This window comes from Pseudorasbora parva, chromosome 12, assembly GCF_024679245.1.
Source record: "Pseudorasbora parva isolate DD20220531a chromosome 12, ASM2467924v1, whole genome shotgun sequence".
NCBI lineage: Eukaryota > Metazoa > Chordata > Actinopteri > Cypriniformes > Gobionidae > Pseudorasbora > Pseudorasbora parva.
In genome coordinates, this window is record NC_090183.1 from 24,034,381 (window position 1) to 24,061,325 (window position 26,945).

General features: G+C 38.5%; 2 protein-coding genes across 3 annotated transcripts in view; both read right to left on the bottom strand.

Annotated features, from left to right (window-relative positions):
- The window catches only part of gng12b (guanine nucleotide binding protein (G protein), gamma 12b), an 81,507-nt gene extending 61,645 nt beyond the window's left edge, over nucleotides 1–19,862 (bottom strand). The window contains exon 1 of one of the 2 annotated variants that reach the window (XM_067459543.1): nucleotides 19,180–19,862. Coding sequence is in view for 1 of the 2 variants with exons in the window: in XM_067459542.1 (XP_067315643.1) it covers nucleotides 18,633–18,685 (53 nt within the window). In the remaining variant the exon portion in view is untranslated. Of the gene's footprint in view, nucleotides 1–18,632 lie in introns of both variants that reach the window. The other variant, XM_067459542.1, reaches the window with a different exon arrangement.
- A 239-nt stretch (nucleotides 19,863–20,101) lies between these two features.
- On the bottom strand, nucleotides 20,102–23,648 carry dr1 (down-regulator of transcription 1). The gene is made up of 4 exons (XM_067458383.1): nucleotides 23,383–23,648; nucleotides 22,936–23,297; nucleotides 21,398–21,561; nucleotides 20,102–21,293 (listed from the first exon to the last, which is right to left on the bottom strand). Exons 2-4 carry the CDS (start codon nucleotides 23,153–23,155, stop codon nucleotides 21,147–21,149), a joined length of 531 nt encoding a protein of 176 aa, XP_067314484.1. The 5' UTR covers nucleotides 23,156–23,297; nucleotides 23,383–23,648; the 3' UTR covers nucleotides 20,102–21,146.
- Between the last annotated feature and the right edge of the window lie 3,297 nt (nucleotides 23,649–26,945).

A 26,945-nucleotide genomic window follows, 5' to 3' on the forward strand; every position in this document is an offset into this window, starting at 1 on the left:
TTCTTATACAAACGCACCACTTCAGAAGGCCTTTATTAACCCCCCAGAACCGTGTGGAACAGTTATATGATGGATAGATGCACTTTTTTGTACTTTAAAAAAGAGAAAACAATTCACTGCCATTATAATTCTTGGATTACCCAGGACTTTTTAATATATGTCCGATTCTATTTGTCTTATGAAGAATGTCATATACCAACCCGATCACACATAAATGCGCATAAATAGTACGAGTGTGCAATGTCGTGGAATGTATACGCCAAAACTCATTTTGGCGTGCATATGATACGCTGTTTTTTGCGTGCATATGATACGCACTTTATGGCGTATATATGACACGCGCTTGGGTAGGTTTAGGGTGGTGGGGCGTATATATGACACGCGCTTGGGTAGGTTTAGGGTGGTGGGGCGTATATATGACACGCGCTTGGGTAGGTTTAGGGTGGTGGAGTGGGGGGTTCGTATGTATAATACGCCATAAAATGCGTATCATATGCACGCGAAAAACAGCGTGCCATAGACACGCCAAAATGAGTTTTAGTGTATACATTCCAAGACATTGCACACTCGTACTATTTATACGCATTTTTGTGAGAATACCCTGCATATACACCTAGGATGAGTTGAGGTTGATTGCTAATTTTTCATATTTTGGGTGAACTAACCCTTTTACGTGGATCCTACCTCTTGCCTGGTGGTAACCCCTCTTTTTAAAGTTATATTCCACTGGCTTTTTCATCTTTTATATTTTCTCTGCAATCTCTCTCTATAGTCATTCTGGCAACGTCTGTCTTGTGCACTGAGCTCTCTCTCTCTCCATCCCCATCATTTACTGTATATACCCTTTACTGGCTACAAGTGTTCAAACAATGACTTTAAATACACCTTTGAAAAAGAGATCTTTGCAGTAAATCTCTTTTATCATTTCATAGCAGATCTGTGCAAGCTTGATGTAATAGCCACATTTGAATACTGGCAGTAAACACACTAATTGTAGTAAGTACTACAACATCAACATAAAACTGAGAGTGTGGCTCACCAAAGAAACTTTAGACAGGGGGTGGGTGATTCTCACGAAACCATTAAAAGACCATGGCACTAATGATTTTAAATATAAAATGTGTAATAAAGTAATATTAAAAAGCATCAGAATAAAGACAATACTGTTCTCTACCTTGCACAATGTGTCATTTCATGATAAGAATTTATTATTATTTTATTTTATTGCATTTTCTGCTGAAATTCTCATTACCGCAATGCGTCCCGCTGTGTTTGAATGTGTGTTATGTTGTAATTTAAACAAATTATCATAAAAATATTTAGAAAAAAATAAATGGATGTTTTACTTAATTATTTCAGATGACAGAAAAATAATTTGCTGAAGATTCATGTATAACAATAATGAAGAAAAATTAGGAAAGTTATGCGTCCATGCCTGATGTTCTCATCCTCCGCAACACTTTTTGAGGACTGTTTAAGTGCACAAAAATAAATTAAATACAGTTTGGTTTTAAGTGACCGAGCACATGGACCAGTTAACTTCAAGATGGCTACCAGGTAAGATCATCTCTTTAGATCTCTACAGTTAAATGTTAAATATTCTCTTGTCAGAATGTTTACACAACATTTTGATTATCATTACCGAAACAGGTAGTTTTCTACATTTCGAAAATTGTTACATTTACAATTTTTTATGAAAATGTTCTTTATTAAAGTCTAATTATATGCACTGATGAAAAAAGTAGCAAAGCCTTCATGGCTTCTCTATTTTTAGCAAAAAATACTAAGGTACCTCATCCTCCGCAACACCACTCTCATATACCGCAACCATTTAACGGCAGTTGCGGTAAAGAGAACGTCTGTTTCGGAAATGAGAATTTAAACATAGTTTATTACTTTTAAAACTCTTATGAATTTAATATAAATTTAAAGTGTTATAACTGTTGATATTTTGCTTTATGATGTTTCATTGCAGACAGTCAGCAATTGAGAAAAAAAAAGCTTCTCTGCCGGATGTTGCAACTCGCCTGCCATCTCCTCCTATGGAGTCAAAAGCATCGGAGGTCACTTCATGCCGTTCACATCCCGAGTGACCTGAATCGTGCAGCCGACGAGCTCTCACGGTTTCAGCCACTTCTGGGGGAATGCAGATTCCATCCCCAGACTGTTCAGCTGATTTGGGAACAGTTCGGCGATGCATAGATAGATCTGTTTGCCTCCCACTACTCTTCCCACTGCCGCTGGTACTACTCCCTGACCGAAGGAACCCTCGGTACGGATACACTAGCACACAGCTGGTCGCGGGACCCACGCAAATATGCGTTTCCCCCAGTGAGCCTTCCAGCACAGCTACTGTGCAAGATCAGGGAGCAGGTTATTTTGGTCGCCCCGTATTGGCCCGGCCAGACCTGGTTCTCCGAACTCATACTCCTTTCAACAGCACCTCCCTTGTCAATACCTCTGAGGAAGAACCTCCTTACTTTCTCAGACCAGCTCTTTGTCTAAAACGGAGGGAAGCAGAAAAAGAAGGCTCTCTCCAAGCAGAGGTTGTCTAGCTGGATAGTGGATGCCATTGTCCTGGCATATCAGGTTCAGGGCATGCCATGCCCCCTAGGGGTTAGAGCACACTCCACTAGGAGTGTGGCCTGCTCTTGGGATTTAGCGCATGGCGCTTCGCTAACAGACATTTGTAGAGCTGCAGGCTGGGCGACACCCAACACATTCGCAAGATTCACAAGTGGAGCCAGTGTTCATCCGCGTACTCGCTCCAAGTGGCCAGAAATTGGACAGGTCCAGGTGTCATCACTTGCTGCGACATTCCACTCCACGGATTGGATGCATGCGCATATTTACTCAGATGAGTTTCTCAATAAGCCCAGAGTTCCTCCAGCACTGTTGATGCTGACACTAGAGTGCATGCCCGCTTGGTCAGCCCTCATGTTAGGCTAGGTGCCTCCATGTCCATAGTTCCCCCATTGGGCAACCCCCACGTGTGGTTTTCCAGGCAAAGTCGCTCCGAAGTGGCTGGATACCCCAGAGTGCTCCAAATGCAGTCCATACGTGGGTAATAAGTGTATTCTTAAGTCCTCCCTACAGTAAGGCATAGTGTTGCATTTCTCCACGTGGGATATGCTTCCCAGTGTACCTTGGTATTGGCATTGAGCCTAGCCCCTTGTTCGGGCTAAAGACTCACGGCAGGGAGCTGTGGTCAGTGCAGGATGCTGGAAGACAGCCGTTGTGGCAAGATTGATTTGGGAACCCCCATTCCGTCAGTAACTGATGCAACTCACAGTGTACTGACTGAAAGCGAACGTCTCATTACATACACTCACCTAAAGGATTATTAGGAACACCTGTTCAATTTCTCATTAATGCAATTATCTAATCAACCAATCACATGGCAGTTGCTTAAATGCATTTAGGGGTGTGGTCCTGGTCGAGACAATCTCCTGAACTCCAAACTGAATATCAGAATGGGAAAGAAAGGTGATTTAACCGAGGTAAGCAGCAAAGCATTTGTGAAGCCACAACACGCACAACCTTGAGGCGGATGGGCTACAACAGCAGAAAATCCCACCGGGTACCACTCATACTACAAATAGGAAAAAGAGGCTACAATTTGCACAAGCTCACCAAAATTGTGACAGTTGAAGACTGGAAAAATGTTGTCTGGTCTGATGAGTCTCCATTTCATTTTAGACATTCAGATGGTAGAGTCAGAATTTGGCGTAAACAGAATGAGAACATGGATCCATCATGCCTTGTTACCACTGTGCAGGCTGGTGGTGGTGGTGTAATGGTGTGGGGGATGTTTTCTTGGCACACTTTAGGCACCTTAGTGCCAATTGGGACTCGTTTAAATGCCACAGCCTACCTGAGCTTTGTTTCTGACCATGTCCATCCCTTTATGACCACCATGTCCCCATCCTCTGATGGCTACTTCCAGCAGGATAATGCACCATGTCACAAAGCTTGAATCATTTCAAATTGGTTTCTTGAACATGACAATGAGTTGACTGAACTAAAATGGCCGCCACAGTCCCCAGATCTCAACCCAATAGAGCATCTTTGGGATGTGGTGGAACGGGAGCTTCGTGCCCTGGATGTGCATCCCACAAATCTCCATCAACTGCAAGCTATCCTATCAATATGGGCCAACATTTCTAAAGAATGCTTTCAGCACCTTGTTGAATCAATGCCACGTAGAATTAAGGCAGTTCTGAGGGCAAAAGGGGGTCAAACACAGTATTAGTATGGTGTTCATAATAATCCTTTAGGTGAGTGCATGTAACCCTTGGTCCCCGAAGGAAGGGAACGGAGACCTTACGTCCCTATGTCACAGCCGCTGTACTGGTGGTACGGCCTGAGTGCTCAGCTCCTCAGCAGGTAAACATAATGCGAGAGTGTAGTGCAGCTCCTTATATACCGTATTTTCGGCACTATAAGGCCCACCAGATTATAAGGCGCACCTTCAATGAATGGCCTATTTTAAAACTGTTTTCATATATAGGGCGCACCGGATTATAAGGCACATAGAATAGAAACTACTGCAGTCAAAAGTTTGACTGGGTTTGCGTTATGCATCCACTAGATGGAGCTGTGCTAAAAGGAATGTCAACAAAACAGTCAGACAAACTGACTATTCGCACGGAATTAGTATTATCTACCTCTGGTGATTTGTAATAATTGCAGAGGTTGTCTGTGATCTTAATCCCGTGCAAATCGGCCATGTCTGTAATTTGTAAAGCAAAAATTCTCCCGCAAATTACCTACCATATTTCGCCGAACACTGAGGTCCTGTGATAATATTAGTCCCGTGCGAATTGGCATCTCTGTGATTTGGCCAGGATTGGGCGGATCGTATATCATTTTTGCAAGTTTTTTTTTTCCTGTGCGCATTTCTATCAATTATCTTTCACGAAGAATGGAGGCTGCATTCATTATGCGCACCGTTATGAATTCCCGCACGGATTATACTTTCACTTTTGAATGAGTACCAATTTGGGAGCAAATTGCTTGAATCGTGTGTTTAATATTAACATCAATACTATTCTTAATGAAAAACATAACAATAGAACAGTACAATGACAAGCTCGCTTAAATGGGCGCTTTTACATTTAGCTTTGAAACTCAATCTTCCGCCGTATATTGTCAACTTCTCACTCGTGATGAATGAAATCTGACTCCTGCCGCTGGTCTGTGCTCAGTTCAGTTTTTAATTGTAATGGTTCTCTAACTGAACGAAATAATTTGTATTACTATCAAACTATCAAAACTATATCGATACGACTGTTTATGATTTCATACAGCTATAACGAAAAAACATTTACAAGTCCTGACATCATATCCGGGAGAAGTCAGTAAGTTCGAGTAAAATTACAGGGTTTGCTTATCACGTGTGAATGTGCCACTGCCACGCAAAACTCAGATGTGGGGGAGAAATTTCTAAATCACAGAGGTCCAAGTTAATACAAATCCCATGCGAATAGGGCTCAAGTCAAACTTTATTAAGCGTTCTGACAACTCCATTCACTCCCATGGTAACGTTGTTCAAACGTTGATGTGCATATTAACAATATCTCCCAGCCTTGGTAATCTTTTGGCAGTTGCTGCGAGACGGTAGTACGTTTGCGTATGGAGAGATTACGTCTTTTCATAAAACGAAAGCACCAAGAAGGACCGCCTCGAAATTCATTGAGGTTCATGCCCCGTACTAGTGCTGTTGCCTTCATTCAAATAGTGACTGTAGAGACGTGGTGCGGCTTTGTAGTTTACCAGTCGTACTGAAACATTTTATTATTATTAAATCGTTTTTATTGGTTTTTCATACTGAAACATTTTGACAGAGCGCCTTGATCCATATATAAGGCGCTCCGGATTATAAGGCGCACTGTGGCTTTTTGAGAAAATTAAAGGCTTTTAAGTGTGCCTTATAGTGCGGAAAATACGGTACGCACAAAGGTCGGCGAAGTTGCGCTATGCAAATTCCGCAGACCCATGGTATTCTCATGCCATTGGCTTGTTTTGTAGATCTCAAAGGCGATTGGCTACTAATCGAAACCCTCATTCCATCAGTAACTGACGTAATGTCTCCGTTCTCTTCCCTTAGGTAACAAGGCTTACATACGTAACCGAGACTATATTTGTCTTTGATGAAAAGTCCTTACATTTTATTTACGTATTATTCATTCATTTTAGGCACACGTTGATATGTTGTCCTGTTTATTCCTGTTCTAATGTTTTTCTTTAATTTATATATATATATATATATATATATATATATATATATATATATATATATATATATATATATATATATATATATATATATATATATATATATATATACATATATATATATATATATATAATTTTTTTTTGTGTGTGTATTTTTCAAAAACTACACAATAAAACTGTTTTGAACTGGAATGACTGATTGTGCAAATATTATCTGTTGTTTCTACTTTAAAATGACTTTTTAAACAAAATCTCAGACTAGCATACATATTATCATTACCGAAATAATTAACCTCATTTCCGAAACCTATGTATCATTACCGCAACAGATGTTCATTTAATATTAATTTAATTAATAGAAACATGGTACTTTGATTTTAAATGCATGTGCAGAATCTCCAAATTATGTTCTTTCAGGTTTGTCATGTCATTTTGAAAATATGTCAGGTTTCATCGAAATATATTTAAAAAATGGTTGTAAATTTTGGAAGGTGTTGCGGTAATGAGAGAAATTAATAAAAATAAAAAAAACTGTTAAATTAAAAATAAAAATTATTTTAGAATTTCAAGTAACTGTGCATAACTATTAATACTCAATTTTTGAAAATGTGAAAATATATTAGCTTTTCTAACAGTGTTGATGTTTTCAGACTGTTGCGGTAATGAGATTTTTGAGGACTTATTTTCAAAATTATGTTAAAAAAAATGTTAAATACTAAGTAAAAGTTTTAAAATTAATTTTCACAAATACTCCAGACTTTCTTTCTAATGTCTGAAGAAAAAAAAAGTAAATTTAAGCATGTTTTACATTTTCATGCTTGACATTTTTAAAACCAAGTTTTCGTGAGAATCACCCGGGTACAGCCAATTCTTGGTTTATAGATTGCTAGGCAACAAAGCAGGAAACTCACCATGGAGACAAAAGGTGGGGGGACAGAAAGCACTTCAGATGAAATGGCTTAATAAAACAAGAAGTCATAAACTAGAGGCAAAGTCCAAATACTATGTCTCACTCCTGATTTAATACGAGTGTAAATCACTATCATGCTTTTTTTGTTAGCTTAAAATCCATTCAAATTTATCCAGGAGTCAGGACTCATTTTCCCTCAGTGTGTCTGTAAATTGTTGTCACAACACAACACTGCGACAGGAGTCAAGGCCTTGTAGACAGTAAGAACTGTCACTGAGTGCTGAGGTCATTCACAGTCACGCTTACACTAAACACAAGCTCAGATACTGCACTCGTTTGGAGGGAAATCAAGGCATGAGTATAAATGTAAGTATAAAATCTATTAATGAATGGAGTTAGTGTGTCCTATCTCTATTTTCAAAGCACATCCAAATCTCTCATCACTTCAATTATCTACTTGACCATATTTGTCTCAAGGACAAAAGATGCTCTTCTACGCCCAAACATCATGGTGTGTGCTGTTTTGGTTTAGGTGCTTAACCTATTCAGTTTCTTTATTACGTACTGTGTTTTACAGTTTCTAGGCAACCAGTTACTGCCCTAGTCGGTGAGTTTATACAGGGTTCTCCTTTTTCTGCCTTTCCATGAAGGCAATAACATGACCACGGCATTCATCTGCCGACACCTAATTAACCAGCTCTTGGCAAGTGACCCTGTGCATCATTATACAAGTGATTCCTGCAGTCCATTTACCTCTTTGTCAATAAGCTTCCCTGCAAGAAGCTTGGAGGTCCGTAAGTGGACATTTTAGATGACAAGGGCATCTGGTCATTGTGTGACCCTCAATAAATATTGCATTTACCATCTTCTGAGGCTCCATGTCTTGTAAGTGAAAGGGATTCTATGTGGTTTAGACAAGTAGGGCTGATTTGGTAATCAGCATTTGTAAACACATTTGACCTTCAATAGATAAATAACAATAGATAAAAGTCAATCAAATCGCTATGCTGATAAGCCTTCCCCCGTTGCCCATCAAACTTTCTGAACTGTCTGTGACATATTACAAACCCCCTTTTTGGGGAAATTTCCAACATTATTGGCGCTTTTCCACTGCATGGTAAGGCTCGGTACGGCTAGGGCTCGCATTGGCTCGGTTTGCTTTTCCACTACAGTTAGTACCACTTCAAAGAGGGTGGGATCATAGAATGATCGTTATAGTTGCGCCGCCTCAACTTCTCGGCATGTGGATGTTTTTAATGACAAGACGAAGAAGTTTGTTTCAAAGGAGGCAGATGGCAGCAAAACAAAATACTGCTAAAAAACAAGAGAATCTGGGAACTTGTCCAACAAAGCGTATACAACGACATAACATGGTTGCTTGATGGTGCACAAGGGTAAGATAATCCTGCATTCAGCAATGTGTTTACGGTCTCAATCTCTATATTACTTTCACAAAAGTGCTGGTCATATAATTAGAATATAATCAGAAAGTTTATTTATTTTACTAATTCCATTTAAAAAGTGAAACTTGCATATTATATTAATTTAATACACACAGACTGATATATTTCAAATGTTTATTCCATTTAATTTTGATGATTATAACTGAGAGCTAAGGAAAATCCCAAATTCAGTATCTCAGAAAATTTTAATATGACTTAAGACCAATACAAAGAAAGGAATTTTAAAAATCTTAGCCAACTGAAAAGAATGAACATGAAAAGTATGAGCATGTACAGCACGCAATACTTAGTTGGGGCTGTATTTGCCTGAATTACTGCAGCAATGTGCTCAGGTGTTATGAGAGCCCAGGTTGCTCTGATAGTGGCCTTCAGCTCTTCTAGATTGTTGGGTCTGGCATATCGCATCTTCCTCTTAACAATACCGCATTGACTTTCTATTGGATTAAGGTCAGGCAAGTTTGCTGGCCAATTAAAAATAGGGATACCATGGTCCTTAAACCAGGTACTGGTTGATTTGGCACTGTGTGCAGGTGCCAAGTCCTGTTGGAAAATAAAATCTGCATCTCCGAAAAGTTGGTCAGCAGCAGGAAGCATGATCCACTCTTTGTGAATCTCCCCCACATTTTTGAATGGTTTTGTATCACAATCCTCTTCAGGATGCGGTTATCCCTATTGCTTGTACACTTTTTTTCTAACACATCTTTTCCTTCCCTTTGCCTCTGTATTAATGTGCTTGGACACAGACCTCTGTGAACAGCCAGCCTCTTTTGCAATGACCTTTTGTTCTTGCCCTTCTTGTGCAAGGTATCAATTGTCATCTTTTAAATAACTGTCAAGTCAGCAGTCTTCCTCATGATAGTGAACTAGACTGAGAGACCATTTGAAGGCCTTTGCAGGTGTTTTGAGTTAATTAGCTGATTAGAGTGTAGCACCAGGGGTCTTCAATATTGAACCTTTTCACAATATTCAAATTTTCTGAGATACTGAATTTGGGATTTTCCTTAGTTGTCAGATATAATCATAGAAATTAAAAGAAATAAACATTTGAAATATATCAGTTTGTGTGTAATGAATGAATATAATATACAAGTTTCACTTTTTTCAACTTTAATGATATTCTAATTATATGACCAGTACATGTATAATGGTAGTTGCGGTAGTGCTGATAGTGACGATTTTCTTTTTTGCACGTCACATTTTAGTATCGTGCAGCATGCTTGGAACCTCAACTGAGGTAGTACTGTTTAATGGCTCGTTTCCACCAAGCAGGATGTCAGAAGTGGTGAATGGTTCCCTAATTCTGAAATGTACCATATAACTTTTTTGGCACCCTTCCTTTGGGGTACCTAGCACAGTTAGTCCGGTACTAAAAGGTAGAGCTAGACTCATTGCAGAACATTGATTGGTTGAAAGAATCGTCACTTGCACATGCTTTTTGGCTGTTTTCTCCTTGCAGGCTGCGGCCTTGGCTAAAACACAGTATTGGTTCTTCTTGTGCAACAGCCACATGCCAAGAAGCAAAAACAAGATCTGCTGTATGTTGTCCATTGTTGTTTACTATGTCACTTTCTTCTTCATGCGAGAATGACACTGATTGCACCACGCCTATCATAAGGGTACTGTTGGTAGTGGAAATGCAAGTTAGATCAGGGTTTACCATCCCGAATCGTACTGGACTGTACAGTACTGAACCATATACGAAACCAAACTGAGACATACCATGCAGTGGACAAGCACCATTTGATAAAGTGGTGTTGGTATGTTACATGTAATTGAGGTATGCAGATAGTTGCAATTGCTGGTTCAGACTCTGTGGTAGACCCCATAAATAACTAAACTTTGAAATTTGCATCTGCGGAAATCGTCTGTAACACATTTTTCCTTTGTGTTAATGTCCATTTTAATGACATGACTAGATTTCCTTGGGTAACTTCACAATTTATTTTTGTCTTCACTGTGATTCTATGTAGTGTTTCTATAGGCTGATACAAAAATATATGATCTCTGGGGTTTTTATGCTATCATGAACGGTATTTGAAGTAATGTATTACAAAATCAATAGGTACATCAGCGAGCGTGACAGAGTACCCACACTTGAAAACAGGTAGGTGTGGTTACGTAATCATTGTCATAAGGTCAATACAATGACCAATAAAATGCTGAGGTAAATATGGAGGCAGGACAGGAAAAGCTGCTTTTTAAATCTAGTTGCAAATTGCTATAGGGAGTAGGAACTTTAAAATAAGTGTGATCCTATAAGTGCCTGGCAGGGCAAAATGATCAGTGCCTCAACCAAACTGAGCACAGCAAAGCCTTCTGGGAGATTAATGAAATTAAGTGAGTCAATGAGTGAGGTAAAGTACTCTCTGATGGTTAGACTAATGAGTTTTTCCTTCACACCCCTAAACCAATGCGCACTGGTATCAGAATGGCTGAAGAAAACCACATGGGGTTTCCTGGTGTTGTGTTCAGCAGCACAATTCCACTGAGAAAAATATGGTTTTAATGAATTTATTAATTCATCCATCCATCCATCCATCTATCTATTCATTTTATATGCCACACATTACAAGAAATTGCAGGCTTTGAGCTTTATAACATCTAAACTTTGTGGTTGAAAGACTCTTCACGTACTGGCAAGCAAAAATAAAAGTGGTCTAAATATATATTTTTTAATATTTATCGTCTATTACCTAGTCTCAAGACCATTACAGGTTTGTCCAATCCTTGCATTTAATTAATTGCTAGAGTCACAAAGCAAGAATGTCCAAAAAAAAAAAAAAAAAACAGCAGCCACCCTTTACAGTAATTGCATGGTTTGGTTTGATTTTGATGGATTTAATCCGCTCATAATATAAATTTAATGTAAGCCAAAAGCAATTTTTACAGTTTAGCTTTCTGTAGGGCCTACTTTATGATGGAATATCTAAACATATTTTCATAAAAGCAATAATAATAATAATAATATTCTTCTAATTACCTCTTTATTTGAAATTTTTATGTAATTCCCATGTAATTCCAATATTGTGCAATGCCACTGGGATTAAAATGATTCAATGAAGTAAGTTCAAATAGCAAACAATGTCTCCATAAGGCAATCACAAGCATCACTAGAGACAACTAAATCCCAAAAATCAGTCTAAACTCTTAAGACCCCTCCAGACCTGCTCCCAATCTGTTCCCTGAGGAGTAACCCCTATACGGTTCTGGGGGATTAAAATAAGCGGGATCTTTTGGGGTTTTGTGTAACTGAATTAAACCTACAATGTCTAATTATGTTTGTGGCTACCAATGTACTAATAAAAGAGTCCGCTTACTATTAGCAAGTTAGCATTCTCATACAAGACAAGGAGAAAAAATCTACAGGTTAGTCTAAGGAAGTGATAGTATCACACCGTCTAAGATTAAACCTGCAAATTATGTTTACTGCAGACATTGCAATAAAGATGTGTTAAATGAACTATTAGCATGAACCAAGCCTTTCCTAAACACTGTGAACTAATCATGAGTCACAAACAGACTTCCAGTAAATATGAAGTAACTTCACAAAGAACTTGTGGCAACATTAACCTCACTGCATACTCATATATAGCCACATACACACTGCAGCAAAACTTGGTTGTCAATTCACCTTTTAGTGCTTAATCCTGTTCTGTTCACAGAGTTCAGTCATATGGGAGTGACAACCTCATTCTACAACTGAATTTACTCCCAGAAAATGCAGGTAGCCACAGCCAGAGAAGGTATACCAGCAACACACTGCAAAGTCCTCTAATTATCATTATCAACAAAATTCCAGAAAATATCAAAATATTTTTTGTTAATATTATACTATTTAGGGATAGATAAGCAAATGACCTCAAATTAAACACAGATGGACTATAAAGTTGATTTGGGTAATTTATGGCCACTCTTCTGATACTCATTCTTTGGATGAACAGTCATGCCTCAAGCTCTGAGAAAGGTTTTGATGGTTCTTGGTGCCCTCACAATATCACCCAAAGCCTTGGCAGGCCATAAATACTGCCATCTGAACCTTGGTGCGCACCAAACGGATAAGCCCTCCGAGAAGATGGGTCTCAATCCATTTCCAAACATATTCTGGTGCGGTTTGACTAAAATATGAGCAAACACAAATAAATGATATCTAAACAAACCAAAAGCAGGACAGGATGTCACAAGATGGGACCTTAAAAAGGACTGAATTAGGGTTGGGCGATGTCACCTAAATCGGCAGCTGACGATGTGTACAGTAAAACATCGCGATGGACGATGATATCGTCCGGGGGGGTTAATAATAATATTTTCGTTTCGTTTTCGTTTTTTCGAACTAGTGCTTAGATCGGCTCAAAAAAATCAAGACTGACCCTACCCGAGCCCGTGCACCCGAGAGACCGGCCCTGCCCGACACATTAACTGTAATTATGAGCCCGAGCCCCATTTAAACCCGACCCTTTTTGAATACGTGGGCGTTCTGTTGAGAACGAGCCTGTAATAACTAATGAGCGGTCGTGTAAAAATCAGGAGGCCGCGAATAATTGGTCAAAGTTGCAGAAAAGTTGCAGTCATTGGTCAAAATTGCGAGTCGCACTGAATTCACGGGGATTTGTTGAAGCTGCGTTAATAGTTGCGATCGCAACATCGCGAAATCATGGAAGGACTGAACAATCCCCTGCCTGCTGTTACAGTTACGTTTAATGATAACATGTATATGCAAGCTTTACGTCACAATAGCATCAGCCTCTTTTTCTGGATCTTCTGTAACGTCCATGTCATCTGCTGCAGCTTAAGTGTCAGGCGAAGCAGCTGTAGCTTTAGATGCAGGCTTCCGAAAACACTCAAAGAGTGTAGTTTGAGTCTGCTTTCGTTTCATATCTTCTTTTACATTAGTTAGTTAATTTTAAACTTGCACCAAAAAAGACCGCCAAGCAACTGATTTTCCTTAGTAGGTGACATCCACGGAAGTCCCAATGATCCATAAATGTTAGTGATTCTCAATCGCAACCACATTCTGTGTTTGCAACACAGACGTGGTGAATTTATGAATGAAAGTTCTGTCACAAAACAATATTGTTACGTATCCTCACGCTTTTTAAGTGGGTATACGGAAATCCTTATCCTTTCCTAGTGGGTATACGGCGTATACCTGCGTATCACGTAGACTACACCACTGTACTCTATAGGTACTCAAGATTGACATGAGATTGACTGAAACTGAGTGTTTCACCCCCCCTTTAAGAGAATTTTTTACCTCATACTGAATATGATCGGGTGAAAGCACATTTTAAGCACAGGTAGCACTTATTCACACACGTGTTTTGAATGAGCAAAAATCTGTATTGATCCGTAAATAAAATAACTGATGAAAACGTTCATCTTTCCAAACTTCCAAACAAAATTTGCACTGCAAAAAGAATCAATGATATTTAACTTTTAATGCTGATAAAGATAGTTTGGCATAACGGGGGGGAAATGCACACAAATGTTCCAATAAACCACGTTGAAAATAGGCTCTTAATCTCCTATTGTTTAATTTTTAGATTTTTTTTCAGTTAATGCAGGTTATAAACCAAACTTTATAGTGATATTTCAGAGCTTTCTGAAATACTTTAGCAGTTATTAGCTGCAAATTTCTTTGGAGCGAAGACGGAGCGGTGTTTCTGATATCAGTGAGCGAGGCGGGGAGCGGGAGATGGTGAACCCGGAGCGGAGCTGGAGCGGAGGGATTCATGAATGCTTAGATAGAGCGTGGAGGGGAAATTGCCGCCGCTCCACTCCGCTCACATACTCTGGTGTCCATCGCAAGACTCGCAGCGGGGCGGGGGCGGGGGCGTGGCATCACGATGGTGTTTCTCCATCGTGATGTCGGTCAGCCATCACGATGGACGATGATATCGACAACCCTAGACTGAATGCTCAAAAATACCAGATTCTTCTCATCATAGGAGCTATACGTGGCCCATTACATTTTGGTACATGCGTAAACACCGTCTCCTTGCAGTAGATCTTTGTGTGCGCAACGGAGGAATTTCTTGTAGTTTTAAAGGTGCACTGTGTAGTATTTTTGCAGTAAATTATCCAAAAGCCGCTAGGCCATGTTATATATTTTGTTCAGTTGAGTACCTACAATATCCCAAATGTTTCTATTTGTAACTATTTGTAAATTGTGAGAAAATTGCTAATTTAACTAAGGACCGAGACGTTTCAACATAGCGTTTGAGGAAGTCGCCTGTCAATTGTGTCATATCTGCGCTACCCTCGGTTTTTCAGGTTCTATTTAGCAGGAGCGCTTTACTCTTAGCAGTGTGAACAAGTGAGCGCACGAAGTAACGTCATAACATCATTTTCAACACACTTAAATGTATCTAATATGATAAACAGAGCTGCATTACCTAATAATCATAACCGGAAGAGCGGATCAGTGCGGGTTCCCGGCGAATGTGTCCTGTCCCGTCATAATAAAAGTCCTGTTGTGTGCTAGCCGTGTGTTTGTATAACAATCGCTCCAGCAGCTGTGCTCAGCTCCACCTGCTCTGCTTTACACTACAGTAACGTTAATAACCGCATCCATGAACGTGATTTCTCAGATCGTGAGTCCTATTTTCCACCGGCTGTGAGGTGAAGACCACGTCCCAAGATGCTGCGCTCAAACTTTGCATTATCAAACTACGCATTTGTTTTGAATAGACGCCCTCCAGTGGACGGAAAGTTGCATTGTGCACCTTTAACTTCCTTACATATTTTATAAGCTCTTCACAATTTATGTTTTATGTTCACTTGCATGCCATTATCTAGCATAAGATAACCAAGCAAATGTAATTAAATTATTGAAATATTAGCAATTTTGTATTTTATTGTATTGTATTATCTTCATGTAAATACTAGGTATTTGGTAGGCAATCTTTGGCTGAAACGGAAACATTTATTATTCATCTATATACACAGAGATATAGGCCTATAGCCTACTGGCCAATTACGTATAGTCACTTCATCTTTACAAGCACAATTTAATAACATTGTTAAAGTAATCTTAAGCAAATCCTAAAATTAACATCCATTGCAGAGCAATCAGATTAGGGAAAACCAATGGTTACCAAATGTTGACCTGAAGCTGGACCAAACTAATAAATCCACATTCATTGATTAACTGGCCTGATAACATCTAGTGATCGGACTGTAATTATCTGACTTAACTTTCAGTATGACCTTATGAAATGCACACTGCATATTTCCTATACTATTTTCTACACTGCACGTTTCCTAATAAAGGAGGTCTTGGATACTTAAAGAATATGTTAAAATAAGTTTTCAAATCGCCTAAATATGTGACCAGCCAAGCCCCAGGACAAAAGTAACATGGACACAACCAATGGCATGAGTTTAGGGACTGAGCATGTATGTCCAATCAGTGACAGATGGGGGAATGCTCAAGGAACCTGTTTGAGGTGAGTATATTTGAAAATCTAGGAACCGCTAGTGGTAACTTCCTTTAAAGTAATAGTTCACCTAAAAATTAAAATGATTTACTCAACCTCAAGTTGTTCCAAACCTGTATGAGTATCTGTTTTCTGCAGAACACAAAAGAACATATTCTGAAAGATTTCTACTTTTTTTTTTTTTTTTTTTTGTACAAAATGGACAAAGATTTTCACACTGCACTTAACCGTGGGTTATAGTTTTTCAAAACCCGTAGAGGAATGTTTCGCACTAATTTAGAGGTTTTTAGCGCAGAACCTCAACTGTTCTCAACTGGCTGCTAAGTATTTAAACCAAAAAGTTAAACTACAATCAAAAAAAAAAGAAAAGAAAAAAAAGGCTAATGGCCGATCTGTGTGCGCAATTCCAAAGAAAATTGATAAAATAAAAAGATTTATGGTGAATCGATCATGATTAATTCACTGCCATTTTGTATTAATCATGTAATCAATTAAAAAAACCTGTATTCTGATTATGAGTATTTTAAAATGTAAAATAAAATCTGCATTATGTATAAACGATATGTTCTAGCATTTGAGCACAAATTGCAGTGAAGAAGTTTCATTCATACTTTTATAGTATGAAAAGTCTGGATTCATTCAGGAAAAGCGAGATAGGAGTTGCCGGCAATATGAGCATGCTAGTATTTATATAAACAGCTTGTGTGCTGCATTTGTCAATCAATCATTTCACCAAAAGGTTCTTGACTAACTTTAAGAACGCTTTATGTCAGAAAGATTCTAAAGAAGGAGAAATGTCTCAAAGATTCAAACGGTTATGAATCGTGAATCAATCCACTGATTTATAACCGTTTGAATCTTTATTTGAGGATTGAAAACAAACCAGGAAGAGAAAACGCTGAATAAAGTCGTAGTCGTTGTGATTTTTGGACCAAAATGTATTTTCGATGCTTCAAGAGATTCACACGAGTCACATATGGGCATGGGCGTCGGAAGCAAATAAAAAGTGGGTGGGTCAGTAACGGCTAAGGGAAAATATGATAGTTGGGTAAATTGTTTTGCGGGGGTGCCTGGGGGTTCTCCCCCAGAAAAAAAAATATTTCATAGATGTGATTTCCTGCATTATGGTGCGTTTGAAGGCCATATCCCACAAAAAAACACCTCAAACCAGTCAATACCAATAGTCTAATAAAAAGGCTATATTCATTTAACTGCCATAGAAATCAACAGTTTCACACATAATGATAATGACAAGTTGCATGTTTTTTATGCTCCGTGTCCAGACAGAAAAAGTGCTGTTTACTAAAAGATTGATTGGGCCAGGCAAAATTACAGAAATCACCAAATGATTTACTGTGGCTATAAAGTAGTGGTAAGACGCATGTCATCAAGTTTTGACGCAAATCGAGCATAGGTTCGAATCCACCTTTTGCCACACTCGCTCTACTCCCTTTCCCCATCACATATCAGATCGGAAAGGTATTTGTTTTTTTAATAAAAAAAGAGAAAATATTAGAAAAGGGGAAATAAAGCGTTTAACGTGTTTAATAATAAGTTTCTTAATAAGTTTCTCGGTTAAGGGGTAGTCAAGGTAAACAGACATGTGCTGAATTAGAGATGCTAAAAGTGAGTGGGTCCAATATCATTGGTTTTAAAAAACGGGTGGGTCTTGTCCCACCCACACACAATGGTTCCCACGCCCATGCATATGGACTACTTTGATTATGTTTTTATTCCCTTTCTGGACATGGACAGTATAGTGTGCACTTGCATATGCTCTTGGACAAAATCTAAAATATCTTAAACTGTGTTCCGAAGATGAACGGAGGTCTTACGGGTGTGGAACGACATTAGGTTGACATCAATTTCATTTTTGGGTGAACTAACCCTTTAATGTTTAACAGGTTGTTTAAAAAAAAAAAAAAAAAGTGATAAAGTATTTTTACAAGCTGTTCAGATCATAACATTTAATTAAAACTAAAAATGAATTTAAATCAATGAATTAAAACTAAATCCATAAAATGACCCAATTATGAGAACCCCTAAAAGTTTCTAGCACTTAAAAACTGTTTAAGGTTCAACCTTTTCCAAGAGTGCCCTGCAAATGCACAGTACAGTATGAAATGTCAGTTCATGAATACCCAGGTTTAATTGTTAACCCCGGGTGAATTATGAGCAGTGTGAAACATGAAACAAGATAACCTTAACCTAGGTTTAGTTTAACCCAGAGTTAACTTTCCCAAATATGAAAAGTTCTTAAAAATATCTTCTTGCATGTTCTACTGAAGAAAAAAGGTCAAACAGGTTTGAGAAGATAAGAGTCAATAAATAATTACAAAAAAATGGATGAACTATAATTGTATATTTGTTATTAAATAAATAAAGCAGGAAACTAGAACTAAAAACATCCATGCAGTAACGGTTACAAATGGTACGATATAAAAATAATATCTTGTATCAAAAGTTTCCAAAAAAAATAACTTCATTGAGAGAACAGGCTCAGGTGCCCACACCAATTTCTCCTTCTTATGAGAATACCCAGAACACCAATTCATGTCTAACCTGAAATCTACTGCCTACATTTACCAGATCGATGTACAAAGTCCTTCCTTTACAGCAAGTCTACAGATCTGGTTCATGTCAGTCAGAATGATAACATTTCCTTTGGATGATATGAACAGCGTGCTGTTGAATTTCCTGTGATATGATCACCCACTCATCATTCATCTCATAGCATAAGGAACAGAATATTACTGGTTATACTCTGTCTAACGATGGCAGATATCAAAGTGAAGACGCGTTTTAGCTTATCTTACACTGACAAGACAAAAAAAACCCTATGGTTCAAAATTGGCAACACGTCCATATCAAATAAATAAATGCACCACATATCTAAGTATTGTTGAACATATTGCTAACGTTATAAGAACATCATTAAGCTACATAGAAATATTAAATATCAAGCGGCAGATAAAAATGAACTAAAACAAGAACATGTAATATCGTAAACAAATCAACCGCGGAAAGCTGTTTATAAACATACACGGTTATTTACCTCTGAACAGAATAACAGTTTATAAGAATGATGCAGCACACATATTACATCTATATACTATATCAGTTTGACACTTACCGTATCTCGGCTCAAAAGTATGAGGGGAAAAAACGGGAATAGAAGAACAACCTTGTTGAGCCGAACCAGACCGATCAGTCGATGGCAATTCTTCCAAGTAGGCTATATAAAGTTCTCCTTGTTAAAATGGTCACCTCGTAAACTCTTTTACTCTATTTGAATGCTCTGCAAAACAACCTGTGTTTATTTGATATTGCCAAACTCAAAAACCGATCGACCTTTTACTTCTGTACGCGTAAATAAAGCGGAATGGTGGGAACGGTGGAGGACTGGAGCGCAACAGTTTCTCTCTATACGTCCACAGAGGGAATTTACGAACTCTACTATGGCAGAGGGACAGCTTATACATATTAATTAGGTCATAATGACGTTGCCTGGCAACCTTCTGGTAGCGTCCAGCCACGTAACTTGACGATTTTCGAAAATCCCTCAGGGCTACCGAGAGAACGTCACCTAGCGTAAATTAATATTAATGTTTTAAGCCTTCGCCATAGTAAGACTCTCGTCTCTATTATGTCTACAGGAGCGCCATCTGTCAGTTCAAACACCACAGGGCACTATTTCTACGTTCAGTCCTATTTTTTTACGGTCTGTTTCAGTAAAAGAAACGTTCACAATTTTCTGCACTTTTTCTTGGGTTATCTATAGTCGGAATCCTATAATGTATGCATTTTTTCGCTTTTATTTAATGAAAATTAATACTTTAATTTGTAATTTAGGGGGGGGGGGGGAGATTACCATCACAAATACTTTATAAAATAGATAACTTAATTCTATTTTAGAGAGAGAATCATTGGCACAAGGACAGGACAACCGCCCCATGATAACGGCAATAGCAAAACATAACCGATATAAGTCACAAGAAAAAATATAACTTTCATTTCTTTAACCAAAGAAAAAAAAAAAAAAAAAAACAACAATCTGTCTATAAAACGGGTTGACTTTATTGCTTAGAGAATACAGCTTTTGCCAAGGCATGTGAATACGCTTCTCAACTACACCTTACCAGTCATCACAAGATATGAATTAACCACACATTCACAACTCCACTTTTACACATTGCACCTGTAAAAAATCTGCTATCAAAACATTGTACAAAGTGTGAGTTAGAGCGCTCGGCAGAGTCTGTGCCAATGCACTCGTGTCATACAGAGAGCAAATACCATGAGCAGATTTCCAAAGCCTATCCGGTGACTGAAATTTCATAGTTTCTTTGGTACTATAAGACAGATTATTCTGCACATGTAAATCTTTTCCTTGGAATACTGTTCTGAACACAGGGCAGGTAAAAGCCTATCTACACACAATCGTTATCCTTACTTGAACTAAAATGAACCAAAAAGCAACATCCTACATTACAAATCATGTTCTCTGATCTCACTCAGCAGAACAAAGAGAAATACGGAAGCGGGGATGAACGGCTGTAAAAATCGCTTTCCAAAAATGTTCCCCAATTGTGTCTCTTCAAACTATATTACAAAGACAAATATAAGAGAAATACGCAAAATCGCCTAAAACAGGATGCAGCCATTCAAAACAGCGGCTCCTGAATTTAACCAATGACAATTAACATGGTGCGTCTTACGTCACAGCCACAGCACATGACTTAACATCCTTCCCACACACATACGGTGAAACGATGACAACCGCCTTCAATTAAATCAGGAACAAATCAGAAAGAAAAGAGGGATTTTCAAGAGCTAATAGTTCTAGTTAACAAGTGAATCGAGGCAAACATAGCATCAAAATCACAGGAGAGTACCCATGACTGCCCCTGAACCATCCGTATGAATTTATACTGGTGGTCCGGGATTTAAAAGTTTATACAGGAGACAACACTGCAGAGGTCCTTCTCTGCTAAGGTTTACAGAGGACAGTGTGTGTGTGTGGGAGACATTACATGTCTGTAAATATATATTTATATAGGTCAATCTATCTGTGTGCTTCGGAGAAAGCCTGCCCGGATTTCACATGTCGTCCTCTTCATCTTCATCCTGGGAAGAGCCGGCCTGCTGAGCAGAACTGGCTGAAGCCGCCGCTAACTGTGCCTGTTGGGCGGCCTGCTGCATCTGTAACCACTCCTGCTGCGCTAACTCAGCCTGCTGCTGCCGTGCCTGCAAGACAGCACCACTTATCAGAAGAGACGCCTGAAATCTTGTTACAAGGCTGGATAGCTTAGTCTCATAAATAATTCAAAATGCATTTAAAGCTTATTTACCTTGGCAAATAATTCCTGCTGCTGACGAAGTAGCTCTTCCTCAGGAATGCCAAGGTTCTCTAGACGGGAGCTGGCCTTTCTCCGCTTAAGTGCTACAGTTTTACACTCCTGCAGAACATCTTTTACTTCTGCGATGTATGACCCAAAACCTAGACTTTCAAGTGCTAAAGAAAAACAAAACAAGCATTCACTGTTACATTGGTTTTTAGGAGATATGCAATGCACAACCGGCAGTGAACAAGAAACCATTATCTTAACACTGTAAACCTTTTACAATACAGTAAAACATATCCATCCATGTTTTGTATAAATGTGAAACTAATACTGAAATACTGAATCTTGTGTATATTAAGTCTAGTCCAAGATCTGAACCATTATCTAACAGGTTGTAGGCTCAAACCCACTGTTGTGAATTTGATCAAAACATTTAAAGGGTTAGTTCACCCAAAAATGAAAATGCAATGTTTATCTGCTTACCCCCATAGCATCCAAGATGTAGGTGTGTTTGTTTCTTCAGTAGAACACAAATAAAGATTTTTCACTCTAACTGTTGCTCGTATAATGTCAATGGGGTGTTTTTATGAGAGTCACTATGAGAGTAAAAAAACACACAGAAATAAAAATCTATATTAAACCCTGTGGCTTGTGACGACAAACAGAATACAATCTCACAGAATTCAACCATTTCATGTCCCAAGACATCAATGTGTCGCCAAGAGCCACAGGGTTTAATATGGATTCGTCTGTGTTTTTTACTCACAGTGACTGTCAAAAAACACCCCATTTACATGCATTATATGGCAAAGGTTGGAGTTCAAAATCTTAATTTGTGTTCCACTGATGAAACAAACACCTATATCTTGGATGCCCTGGGAGTAAGGAGATAAACATCAAATTAAACATTTTGGGTGAACTATCCCAACAAAATTGCATTATTTCCCCATCTACCGGTTTGGAACAACATGAGGGTATTACTTACATTCTACTACTATTATTTAGAAGAATATGTTGAAGAACTGTGTAATAAACTTCATACAATTCAAGTCACTGGTGTCCAAAACAGCATTAGATTCACTTGACTCATTTTATAGACAAAAAAGGCCTTCCATTCCACAGAAGAAAGTTTGGAGCTTATCAAACCATTTTCATGTTAATTTGAACTCCCATTTAAACCAACCTAATTAGTTTCTTGAAAAAGAAGTCTCACAATAACCCATAAAAAAGTCACCTGACCAGACTCACAACATTGGGTGAGCAGCTAAGACCAGCAGTGGAGTGTGGTTTAATATGTTTTCAATGATAATTGTATAGCTAGCGAATGAGTCGTTTAAAGTGAATGGTGAAAGAGGCTGTCAGTCACTATCATCTCATTTTGTGTTCAACAGATTCAAACAAGAAACACAGGTGAGTGTGCATGGCATGCAAACTACATTTTTTTAGTGAACTACCTCTTTAACTTCAGCTGACTGCACAAACCCTCTTCCAAAAGGAAAAATGAGCTGTTAGTAATCTCAAACATCAAGAGGTGCCATCCTCACCGTTTATAACATGTTCAGGGGATATAGTCTTCTTCTCTGATTTATTGCAGATCTCGTTGGCCTCTGATGAGACGAGGTGAATGAACTCTGTGCAGCAGTTCACCACCAGCTCTCTGGCCTCATTTGCTACTCGCACATTGGGAAGCGTTTCTTTAATCATTTTATTGATCGCCGCCCTCGGGATCGTCAGGTCATCGTCGTTCCCTGATGAAGAGGCCATGAGGGATGAGCTGCCGAGACGCTTCCGAGCGATGAGGTTCTGATGAATGGGCTGCTGATGATGATACACCCACGGCGAAGGCTTTGTGTGGAGATTCGGATGATGTGGTCGCCTTTCTTGCAGCAGATCGCTAAAACACCGTCTGGCAGAGTGCAGTTATGAATACAGCTTTGAATTCAAATTCAGGGAGAGCGTTTAAGTGTTTGGAGGATGAGAGGCGCCAGTACCTTTGGGTTGATCAGTTTACGCTGACTCTCCACATCCACACATCAGTGCTGCTGCTGTTCCCGTGCGCGTTTATAATCATGATTCAGCTCCGATCGTTCATTTTCAAGCTGCCTGGATAAAGCAATCAACGCTGCGCTTGATCAGCTAAAGCCCGGAGCGGAAATTTTTATACACCCGAAGCTCTTAATTCATTACTTCAACCACTCGGTTGGCGATCAACGAAATGAACCCCACAATGCAACACTTCCGGATATCCTGTGATTCTTCTGCCTGTTATTGTTTCGTGTGATTGCTCGTTACTGCCGCCTACTGTCAAAAACAGAAATTAAGGCATTTAATCTCGGCCCCTTCAGCAAATCTCTAAACTCATTTAAATATAGTATTTAAATAAGTAATGTCTTGGGGTCCAAGCAGCGAAGTTGTACTGTTTCTAATGGTTTTCTTTTCCTCCTTTGTATTTTACTTGTGTAGATACATTTAGGCCTATATTATTGTAATATAATACTATTGTATTACAGGTCAATAGCTACACGCTGACAAAGGAACCCAAAATTTTAAGTTTAGGTCATGAGGGGCACGAATTAAATAATCTTCCTCATAAATGTTAATGCTTTGGATGTTTTTCTTTGATCGAAGTATACTGCGTAGTCTACTAAAATATAAATAGGACAATACAAAAAAAAGAAAAAAAGTGAACAACCAATTAAATCATAATCCAGAAGATCATTAAATGTTATGTGATGCTCATAATTACATTTGGGATATGCAAGGCATTTTTTGAGAGACCTAGCCATAAGGTGGTGCTGTAACAAGTGAATATATATTAATTGAGAATATTAACTGAAATTGAGCTGTATTCAAACTTTTCCCCCTCTGAAACCTTGAGTGCTTACATAATGGCAACATTATTTATTTATTTATTTATTTATTTATTTATTTATTTATTTATTTATTTTAATTATTTTCCCACAGCTCCCACACCCAGTCAGGCGATTTGCATTAAATTCAAAATATAGAATTCAGGTGCACCCATGTCAAGTCATTATGTAGAATATGCAAAATATAATTTTTGGGAGTGGCCCATACACAATAGCTGGACTGTCAGGTTTTAGCCAAACCACAACAGCTTATTCTAAATAAAAACTGGCGGTTACACTTATTTAAGATATCATTGTTACAGTGTAATTATATATTCAAGTACCACGTAATATTAATTACTTAGGGTTAGTTGCATCATTTTATGTAATTAGGCATAATTTACAGTGGTGGGCTGTCAGGGCCAGCAGGGCCTTCTCTGCTGCCCCTGTCAAAATCATTATTTTTATATATATATATATATATATATATATATATATATATATATATATATATATATATATATATATATATATATATATATATATATATATAGTTACGATTATATTTCCAGAAAGAATGTATTTATTTTTGGTGTATTTTCCATATGTCATAATCTAAACGCATCACAGCCCCGAGGACCAGCACTAGTAGAATAGCTTGCCTTCCATTGAAGCTGCTATTTTCCATTGGACCATAGCTTTGACTGACGTGGGTCATTAGCCAATCAAAATTTGATGTGTAATGATAGAACGGCCCAGAGGCCCAGCGATGCTACCCCCTGCTGATGTCATCAGCCGTCTGAACTTTTCGCGGGTTGTGAGAATTCTGTGTGAAATAAACTATGGCCGCCGCGGATGACAGGCTGCGTGCGAATGATCGATCCTGATGTCAAGCCGGTAATGTTAGCTAACAAGCAGTGTTTTTTCTGTTTCTTTGGATGTTCTGTATGTTCTTTGGATGGTCCGTATTTTTGTTTGTTTAAGAATATTTGTGCCAGCTGATTTTGATTCTTTTCACCATTTGCCTAAACGGTGACACGTGAGTGCAGTATCATCAATAAATAGTCAAATTGCCTTTTTGTCTCGCATGTACTTTTTGCTTGTCCCCTTCCCAACGAACACTATGAAAGCAAAGTTCGAAGTAGTATTGCGTACAGTGCATTATTGTATTTTGCGTGTGTGTGTGTGTGTGTGTGTGTGTGTGTATTATGACACACAGGAGAGGGTGAAATATGAGGACATTGGCCATGTCACTTTTCAAAATGCTTATAAATCATACAGAATGAGGGTTTTTTTTATAAAGTAAAAATGCAGAATGTTTCCTGTGATGGGTAGGTTTAGGGGCAAGTGGCAGTGTAGGGGGATAGAAAATACGGTTTGTACAGTATAAAAACCATTGCGCCTATGGAATGTCCCCATATATGGCGTTTAGATAAAGTCAAAAGTCGCGCGCACGAAAACCACGAGCACGCGAATAAACCCAAGCGTGCAAAACAGACCCACGAGAGGAAAATAGCAACGCGAGAGCGCATCTGTGCAGCCGCGAGAGCGCATCTGTGCAGCCGCGAGCGCATTTGTACACCGCGAGCGCGCATTTGTACACCGCGAGCGCGCGAAACAGTATTTAGGGGCGGAAATGAATATTAGCGCAAGCCCCTGCTGCCTAGCGCGCACAACTGCAAATGAGCGCTCGCGTGACTACTCAACACTCGCTCGCTCCTCGAGTTGACTTTTGACACTTTGAGGGCGGGGCAATGACTTTTGTCTTCCCACCTGTGATTGGTCATTTGTTTAATCAGTTTTACTCTTGTTTAAACATGTAGCAGGACTAGGACAAGGCACGTTTTAAGGAACCATTATGTCGGACCCTGAGTAGGTAATTTAATTTTTAAGTCTTTGTGTTTCGAGTGCAATATATTCAATATATGAAATTGTATTGTACAATTTCAAAGGTATTTTGTTTACAATCATCTTGAATAGTTTGTATAGGACCTTAACACTTAAAAAAGATAAGCTAATTTAAGATAAAGCTGACTAACCCATAAATGTAGGATGTTAAAGGTTAGTTTTGACCTACATTGACAATATACAGTAAATAAATCATCGCATTAAGTACATCAATAATGTACTAAACAAAGCAGCGTAAATGCAATCTTTGTAATTTATTCAAACCACAGCACCGACCCCTATTGCCCTATTGCTATTATCGTAATGCCGTTTATAAAATGATTAGAACACATTACAAACGGCATTAGTGAAACTTAAGGGTTACATCACTGAAAGCGTTTTTCAGCTGATGGTCTATGTGACCCTGTAAAAAGTGTAAAACAAAAAAAAGTGACGTTTTGATGTTTTCTGTCATCCTATATGCAAACAATTAAGAAAATAATTTTGATAGATGTACTACTAAGACCATGTTTGAAATAGGGAAATTAGTAAGTAAAATCAAACTTTGATGCTCATTATCTATTTTTTTTTAAATACTTTCCTGGACTCAAAGGATGAGAGATAATGTAACCCTTTCAACTTTTGAAGTGTGTTTATCACAAAAGTGACATGGTATCTTAACATCTCATTAATTATTCTTTGTTCTGTCAATAGCTAAGACACCACTTTTTGGCAAATCTTTTACACAAGTTGCAACAGGCCTTCAGCACAACACCACTGGATTTAGATTATCTGGAGTTTCTGTGTCGTCAGGAGCT